The following is an 8,906-nucleotide window of genomic DNA, read 5'->3' as shown; positions in this document are numbered from 1 at the left end:
AATGGGAAGGATGAACTCATCTGCTTGTACAATTTATACATTGTATATAAGCTTATTTATTTTATATGAGCTTATCTATCTATCTATCATCTATTATTTCTCTGTCTGTATTCTTAGATATTATCTAGTTTAAGTTTCATGTCTTACAAATAAGGACACTGAGGCTTGACAGAATGATATATTTAAAAAGAGAATTTTTTTTATTAGCATCAAGTCCAATTCTATTTGTTTATATGAGAAATGGAAAGATTAGATGCCTTAGTTTTTTCCTTAGGAAATTTTTTTTCTTCTTTACCTGGCTCCAGAGTGTGTTGGGAGCTGTAAGAAGAGGGGTCAAGACACCGATGACTATTATTAATAGTAATGCTGAAACTACTAGTTGTTGTAATGACTGGTAAGCCTATTTTAGAGTAACTTTTTTCTTCCTCTTCTGTTTTGCAGGAGAGCCATGGATTACTACAGAAAATATGCAGCTGTCATTCTGGCCATACTCTCTGTGTTTCTGCATAGTCTCCATTCTTTTCCTGATGGAGAGTTTACAATGCAGGGTATGTGACCAAACAGATTTTCAGCAATAGGGAAAACACACATTTCTAGATATATGTCAATAACTCCATTAATTACATTTCTACTTCCTTTTTAAATGTGATAAATCTTTGCTGCTGGATACATACCTAGGCACTTTTAGATTGTAAACATGAAGTTAAATTAGTTTCAGAAAATCTATAGTGAAGTTTATCTAACATGTCCATTTAAATAGCAGCATATACATTGTCATCTGAAACAGATTCCATATTATTTTTTATCTGAGTTTTACAAGCAGAAAATGCTCCTTATTCAGTTAGCTCAGTTTTTTTTTACAGTTCTCTCAGATTTGAGAAGATTTCAACATTACTTTTGTTGATGAATTTTCACATCAGTTAACAAGTGAGAAAAACAAAACCATTTTGTGCAGTACATTTATTTTGCTGTATTGTTTGAAAAATCTCATATAGAAGCTGATATAAGTCCATCTGCTAAGAAACTGTGACCTACTCTTGGTTATGGTTTTTCTTAGACAAGTGGTAATATTTTAATCTCAGTTCTCAAGTGCGGGTACTCCATCCAATATCAGCTGTCTACACTCAACAAGCTTTCTTAATTCTGACATATTTTTCTCTGTCAATATTTGGAGTTTCCATGGGGAAAAACAATAGCAGATTCTAAAGGGGAAAATATTTCGCCTCTGGGCAAAACTCTCCTTTCAGATGAACATGGTGTTTTCATCTGTCATATTTTGTGCTCCTTATAGGCATGCCATTAGCATTGGGATAGAGAATCCATGGTTGAAGAAAGAGGAACCACTACTCTTTTTTAAATATTTATATGAGAAACTACTACTCTTGAGATCTCCTACACATATCTGCAAAAATTGTTTCCCATGAAAATAACTATAATCAATACAAATAGATTATATGCATGAAGATTAACAGTGTTTATTATTTTCCTTTTATTTACAATATAAAAAGAATATTTACTGTCTCATAATAAAGAAAAATTCAGTTTATTTTTTTTTAATTTTATTAAAAAATTTTTTTTAAGTAAACTCTATGCCCAGTGTGGAGCTTGGACTTATGATCCCGAGATCAAGAGTCACATGGAGCCAGGCGTTCCTCAGTTTCTTTTTGAATCATCCTTGGATTATTCTACTCTTTGCCTTTTTTTGGTGATAGGGTGCCCAGAATGCAAGCTAAAGGAAAACAAATACTTCTCCAAGTTGGGTGCCCCAATTTATCAATGCATGGGCTGCTGCTTCTCCAGAGCATACCCCACTCCAGCAAGGTCCAAGAAGACAATGTTGGTCCCAAAGAACATCACCTCAGAAGCCACATGCTGTGTGGCCAAAGCCTTTACCAAGGTGAGAATTAAAGGGCCCCAGCAGCTTTCTAACAGTCCAGCCAGAGAAATGTCCTCAGAACACATCCATGGGGTTTAATGTCAGAGGTGTCTAATGACCCATCTTTGCTGGGCATTTGTACAAGGACTTCTCCCCTTTAATCAAAAGAATAACCTTGTGGGGACAGGCTGGATTTATTCAGAATGAAAGGAATAGCTGTGGAGGTGATAATGGGTAGGCTGGAAGAGAGGATAGCATACATAGTGCAAACCCAATGTTTTAGAGTGAAATATTAGCTGAAATGGAGAATGTACAAATGTAGCAAGCATCTATTTAGTACAGATGACTACAGACAATTGTATTTAACATTTTTCAATTTTGTCCATCCATCCATCCATCCACTTTTTCCCCCCTTTCTCTTTAGGCCACGGTAATGGGAAATGCCAAAGTGGAGAATCACACAGAGTGCCACTGCAGTACTTGTTATTATCACAAATCTTAAATATTTTGCAAAGTGCGTGTTGATGACGGCTGATTTCCTGGAATGAAAAATTAATTTTTTCAGCGTTTATGGCCTTGTGAGATAAAGCCCTCTTTTCCTCACTAAACGACTTTGGCATGCTTCAAGGATGCGCTGCGGCTTTGTTGCCTGTCTCTTTATCCTACAGTATAATCAGAAGTCTAGTTCCTTTCATTTGGAGTGTAATACAGCATTTAGTGTGACCATAAAAAGCTGGTTCCTCTGGAAATAAAGCCTTTCAAATCATCATTCTATGTCTGGATTCTAATTTTTTTCTCAAGAGTTTATTTTTAAGAGAGAGAGAGAGAGGCAGAGAGAGAGAGAGAGAGAGAGAGCGAAGGAGGAGCAGAGACAGAAGAGAGAAACAGAATCCAAAGCAGGCTCCAGGCTCTGAGCTGTCAGCACAGAGCCCAACGTGGGACTCAAACTCATAAAGCAGCAGGCTCCAGGCTCTGAGTTGTCAGCATAGAGCCTAATGCGGGACTTGAACTCATGAACCATGAGATCATGACCTGAGCTAAAGTCTGACACTTAACTGAGCCACCCAGGCATCCCTTAAGAGTTTAAAGTCAGTTACTTTTGATAGGATTAATTGAAGGGAGTGGGTCAATGGGTGAGTGGGGGTCCCATGCACTCAGTGAACTTACCCTGGAAGACCTTGCCCCTACCAAGGCTTCTAGAACAAGCTGTATATCTTTCAGCCAGTGGTCTGGTTATTATTTTTTCTGAAGTGTATTTATTTTGAGAGAGAGGGAGAGAGAGAATCCTAAGAGGGGTTGAATCCATGAACTGTGAGACCATGACCTGAGTCTAGATCAGGAGGCAGTTTGCTTAACCTAATGAGCCACCCCGGCACCCTAGCCAGTGGTCTAGTTATAAAGCAATTTGTTTGAGTGAGGAAAGAAAACAAGAACTTCTACTGCTATTCTTTATTATATTCCCCTTTATATAAATATAAATATATATTTATTATATTATATCTGATGAGTTTTTGTAAAAGTACATATACATGAGTATGACAATAAACGTATAAAATTTATAAATAAATAATTATGCATATATTGAGGATATGTGGTCAGGTACTTTTTACTGGTAGAAGTGTGCAAAATAAAAAAAAATTAGAGAACACTGCTCTAAGTTTTGAGCAAGACAAAAAAATCCTTCCCACCCTGAAATTTCTATCCACTTGGCTTATATCTAGCCAAATAGAAGCACATTTTATTAGTCTCTGGCAACTAGGTTATAATCGAATAGTGGCTAAGGAAAGGGCATTGTTGTCCTCAACTAAAATTGGGCGTTGCTCTGATATTCCAGAGGCATTGGCTCTTATACTCCACATTCAAGCCTAGGTGGGAATGAATAAATGATGAGCGAAATACTCACTGAACACTCGCTGCGGGCCAGGTGGGGTGCCAAGCTTTTTACTTTAGTAGAATTTTGTGTAGTTCTATCCAAATGCATAAGAGCAGTGCCACATTTATTGAGAATTTATATTTTAAAAACAGATACTCCTTACTCTGAGGATTATAGTTTTATACATTAAATTATGTTAGCTATGGAAGAGATCAAAGCTACTCAAAAAAATCTACTTCTAAAGGAGGCTGAAATTTAAAAAAAAATCACACTGGTCACAGATAAGGTTTTCAAAAAATTTTTCAGTTATCACCAATTTGTCAAGATTCCATTTCTAAGTGAAAAGCTAGTTTCTAACAGGTTGGTAAATGCACCAGGTGTCAGGATGAAAAATGAGAATGAGTGCATATACTTTTAGAGAAAAACAGATGAAGACATTACTTCATTTTTTCATTCATTTTTTACACTTTTTTTTTTTTTAGTGTCTAGTAAGTGCTGGCACATTGCTACATCATGGGGATTCAGAGATAACAGGATTCCTTGAAAGATAAGATTGAGAAAATATAATGCAGCTTGATTGAGAGAACAGTGGTGCTGATCATTAGTTCATCCAGACATTTAATAGATATTCATTGAGAATCTACTATGTGTCAGGTCTTGAGAGCTCAAGGGAGGATTCAGCAGGAGAGGAAAGCCTTGATCATAGTGTCCTTGTCCATCTGGGATCATCTAATTGACAGAGGGGAAGGAGACATCCTCAAGGTCATTCAGATAAGTCAGATCAACCCTGGAGAGCACCAGGATGAAATGTCTTGGCCATACTGATGTCTTATCTGAGCATGTGCCAGGTATGGTGCTGGTCTTGGGAAGGTCAAGATGAGTAAGACACAGACCTTGCTCTGAAGCAATCCATAGTCCAGTGGGGAAGAGAGGCATAAATGAAGAATTATAATCTAATGAGATACATGCTATGGGAGAGGTGTGGACTTTGGTAGCACAGAAAGAGGGATGGTTAACTCAGCCTGGTAGGGTTTGTCATGGAGAGCTTCCCAGGGCAGGTGATACTTGAGTTGGGTCTAGAAGCTAAGTAGCAAGATGGGAGAGGGGCTCAGCTTAGTTTGAGGAAAAGAGCATAAGAAAACATCCTGAGATGGTAACCGGTATGATGATCACAGAATTGCAAGAAGTTCAGTGTGACTGTATTGCTAGGAGATGGATGGAGGGCTGGAGCTGCAGAGACAAATAGATACCTGTCAAGAAGTTCCTTGTATAATATGCAGAGAAACGTGCATTCCAGTGGGGATCCTAGCTTCTCAAACTGGAGGGCCTGAAGTTTCCTGAAGCCACACAATAAACATGCATCTTTCTTCTTCTTCTTCTTCTTCTTCTTCTTCTTCTTCTTCTTCTTCTTTTTTTAAACATTTTTTTTTTCAACGTTTATTTATTTTGGGGACAGAGAGAGACAGAGCATGAACGGGAGAGGGGCAGAGAGAGAGGGAGACACAGAATCGGAAACAGGCTCCAGGCTCTGAGCCATCAGCCCAGAGCCCGACGCGGGGCTCGAACTCACGGACCGCGAGATCGTGACCTGGCTGAAGTCGGACGCTTAACCGACTGCGCCACCCAGGCGCCCCTTCTTCTTCTTTTAATGTTTATTTACTTTGAGAGAAAGAACACATGTGGGAGCAGGGAAGGGACAGAGAGAGGGAGAGAGAGAGAGAGAGAGAGAGAGAGAATCCCAAGCGTGCTCCATGCTGTAAGCACAGAACCCAACGAGGGGCTCTATCTCACAAACTGGGAGACCATGATCTGAGCTGAAATCAAGAGTCTGATGCCTAACTGACTGAACCACCCAGGAGCCCCAAACATGCACTTTTCTACAGGATCAATTTTGCTTGAAGATTTGGGAAGATGTTATTTTAATTTTAAAACAAAAACTGATACATTTTAAATAGAATGCAAAATTGCAAAAATGGGATTAAAAAAGCAAGGTGGAGCATCCCAGATCTTGCCTCTCTGAAGACTGTTGGAAGCTCCTGCACTTTTCTTGCTTTAGGAATACTTAAGTGGAGAAGCTACTATTAAAGAAATAATTTGGTCAGCTTTACACTTTAGAAAAATCATTCTGGCAGCGAGCAAAGGGTGATTTGAAAAAGAGAGACTGGGCACAGGATCACAAGTTGGGGTCCTTTCAGTTGTCTTGGCAAGAGATGTGTTGGCAAGAGAGATGTCTTAGTCTACTGGCAGTGAGGGTGAGGATAAGAGAAAGGGACAGATTTGGGAGGAATTGGGAGGAAATGAAGAAGTAATTGTGGGTGTGGCTCCTGTTTTTTGTTTGTTTGTTTTGTTTTGTTTTGTTTTTTGGTGGCTGGTGGATGATCATGTCAATAACTGGGAAATGGAAACAGTTTGCATGGTAGCAGAGTGGGAAGATGACGTTCACTCTGCAGCCTTCTCAGTTGAAGTGTCTAAGGAGTACCAGGTGAACATGTTTGATAAGCATCATGTACAGTGATATGAGGCTAAGGAAAGAATTCCAGGGCTTGAGGGTTATCAGTTGTCGGTGGTGCCAAAAGCACAGGGGGTGGCTAGGATTGTTCAGGAGGGTGTGAGAGGTGTGGGGAAGAGAAGATGTTCAACCAGCGAGGATAGGCATGGGCCAGCCTGGCTGACAAAATGATCGTTGTCTTGTGGGACAGTCAATTTGAAAGCCCTAATATGAGCGCTCTAGAGAAAAGATTATACCCTCAAGTATATAAGTAGCAAGGAGAAAGAGAGACAAGTGCAGAGGCTGGACATCTAAACATTTTTAAAAAATATTTTATTTATTTTTGAGAAAGAGAGAGAGACAGGGTGAGCAGGTGAGTGGCAGAGAGAGAGAGAGAGAGAGAGAGAGAGATACAGAATCTGAAGCAGGCTCCATTCTCTGAGCTGTCAGCACAGAACCCAATATGGGGCCTGAACCTGTGAAATGTGATATCATGAGCTGAGCCAAAGTCGGATGCTCAACCAACTGGGTCACCCAGGCGCCCCAAGGCTGGGCATTTTTTTAAAGTCTATTTGAAAAATTCCTGAAAGAAAGAGGTAGAATGAGGTGTTTGAGGTGTTATTCCATCAAAAAATTCTCAATCATTTATCTCAGCCAGAATGCTGCCTGAAATTCTCCCATTTGAGATTCTCTCTTTTGGACTAAAACACAGTATCCCAGGCACCTTCCTTTTAAATGATAACGCCTCTAAAAAACCAAACACACACACACCCCAAACAAAAAACAAACCCAAAAAGCAAGCAAGCAAACAAACAAACAAAATGATAACGCATCTGACTGAGGTAACACCACAAGATAAGTCAAACGGACCACTAGGTCTGTCTGCATGGGTCTGGGACCCTGGTCACCAGGGAGAGAGGGGTGTCAGGCAGAGTGATAAAAGGACAAAGCAGCAAGACTTCTGTTACTTTGTAGTTGTGTCCAGAATTGACCATGAGCAGAAACCCCTAAGTGATTACAGCGATGTCATGATGCTTAGGGCTCAAGGAAGAGGTCAAGGGAAAAGGGATGGCTCCTGTGCATCAGTCTGTCCCCTGAGAGTGGGAGGAAAGGGCAGGCAAAGATGAAAGGAAAAGAGCCCAGGGGGAAGAGAAGAGGAAAAAAAAGAATGAGGGGATAGAACAAGATGGGGCAGGAAAAATGTGTAAGAAGGAAGGCGGAGAGGCAAGAAAAGGTGCTGGAGGAGTCTGCGGCCTCAGAGGTGGCTGTCCTGGACTAGGGCAGGAGGAGAAAGCCATGGCTCTGCATACCTCCGCCTCTTCCCCCACCACTGCCGGAATCTAAGTAATCACCCAAAGTCAAGACCTCTGGCCTATATGGAGCCTTTGTACAAATGGACAAAGACACCCTCTCTGGGCAGGCAGAGCACCTTGAGTAAATGTCTTCATAACTAAAGGGCACAGAAAAGTGAGTATTAGTCAGTTCTTAATCCCTGGCTGGGCATCTTTGTGTAGCATACACACTGTGCAATCTTACATGGCAGCCCTGATCACAATCTCTTTATCCTAATATGACCATGGGAGATCATGTCTTAAATTGGTGAGAATCTTAGTTGACATCTGAGATTCCAACTGTTGATTCCTAATTATCTACATACTGCTGGGAGGCTTCTGGAGAAAATATTGCCCCAAACAGTTTGGTTTCACTTTTACTAGCTGTAGGGAAACTAGTAGAGATGTTCATAATCTGGTCCAATAGGAAGGTAAAACCAAAGAATCCACGTGTAAATGACCATGGAGCTGATATGACGAAGGTGGTTAGGACCACAAACCTCAAGAGGTCCAGAGAGGCCCCCTTACTTGATAAAATTTAATCGACATCAAACCACCTGACAATAGTACAGCACTTTTACTTTCTCAGAGATTTCTGTGTCTAATATCGGTGAGTCTGACTCAGCCTCTTGTGGACTGCAGGTCAAGGCTGGTGGCACTGTCTCTATCTGACAGTTGGATAAATGGAGGCACAAGGAACTTTAGTTGTACAGGACTGAGAATGTATGGAACCAACGGGGTTCCCCATGTCCAGTTTTGTGCTGCTTCTTTCAAATTCCAATTTCTTCTCAAGGTATGAAGTTTTTGCTTTAACTACAAAGAACCTATTTCTCCCTGGGTACTGAATAGAACTCTCTTGCAGATTGCCCAAGGTGAAAAGCCATCGTATTAAAAGAAATGAGGTCTGAACTATGAATCGTCCATTGATGTTTTGTCTGGAAGCTTGAACTTCAGTTTTACCTTTATTACACTTTTTGGTTCATTCAATATATCCTCCAGACACTTTCTTTTTGAACTGGATTAGGAGAAACACAAAGAGATTTTCTCTTCTGAAACCCAAGTAGGATTTCCATATTCTCCTATTCAAAACTGTGTAGCATATGGAATTGTAAATATTAAATGCTGTTTTCATAAAGAACTGAAGCCAAATCTGAATCTGCTTGAAGCAAAGAGAGAAGTTAATTATTGCATCAAACTTCAAAATGGGAGACATAAAAAGGAAATGATGGTTGGATGTTTTTTTAATGAATTTCCCTTCTGAACCCTAGAGAAGCTCACGCTCTGATAAGTACTTTCCTATCGAACCTGACTTCCAGAGCTCACTCATCTGAAGGATTT

The 8,906-nt window shown here is 40.2% G+C and overlaps 1 protein-coding gene across 1 annotated transcript; it reads left to right on the top strand.

Moving 5' to 3' along the window:
* Positions 1-447: 447 nt before the first annotated feature.
* On the top strand, positions 448-2,645 carry CGA (glycoprotein hormones, alpha polypeptide). Its single transcript, XM_045498960.1, has 3 exons — positions 448-548; positions 1,713-1,897; positions 2,301-2,645. The coding sequence occupies exons 1-3, from the start codon at positions 449-451 to the stop codon at positions 2,376-2,378; spliced, it is 363 nt and encodes a 120-aa protein (XP_045354916.1). The 5' UTR covers position 448; the 3' UTR covers positions 2,379-2,645.
* Positions 2,646-8,906: the final 6,261 nt, after the last annotated feature.

The sequence above is a fragment of the Leopardus geoffroyi genome, chromosome B2 (genome assembly GCF_018350155.1).
Source record: "Leopardus geoffroyi isolate Oge1 chromosome B2, O.geoffroyi_Oge1_pat1.0, whole genome shotgun sequence".
NCBI classification, from domain to species: Eukaryota; Metazoa; Chordata; class Mammalia; order Carnivora; family Felidae; genus Leopardus; species Leopardus geoffroyi.
This window is presented reverse-complemented; position numbering and strand designations above follow the sequence as displayed.

Coding starts and splice junctions, on each gene's coding strand:
- CGA (XM_045498960.1), top strand. CDS start 449: ATGGATTACTACAGAAAATATGCAGCTGTCATTCTGGCCATACTCTCT. Junction 549..1,712: donor TGGAGAGTTTACAATGCAGG/GTATGTGACCAA, acceptor TTTTGGTGATAG/GGTGCCCAGAATGCAAGCTA. Junction 1,898..2,300: donor TGGCCAAAGCCTTTACCAAG/GTGAGAATTAAA, acceptor CTTTCTCTTTAG/GCCACGGTAATGGGAAATGC.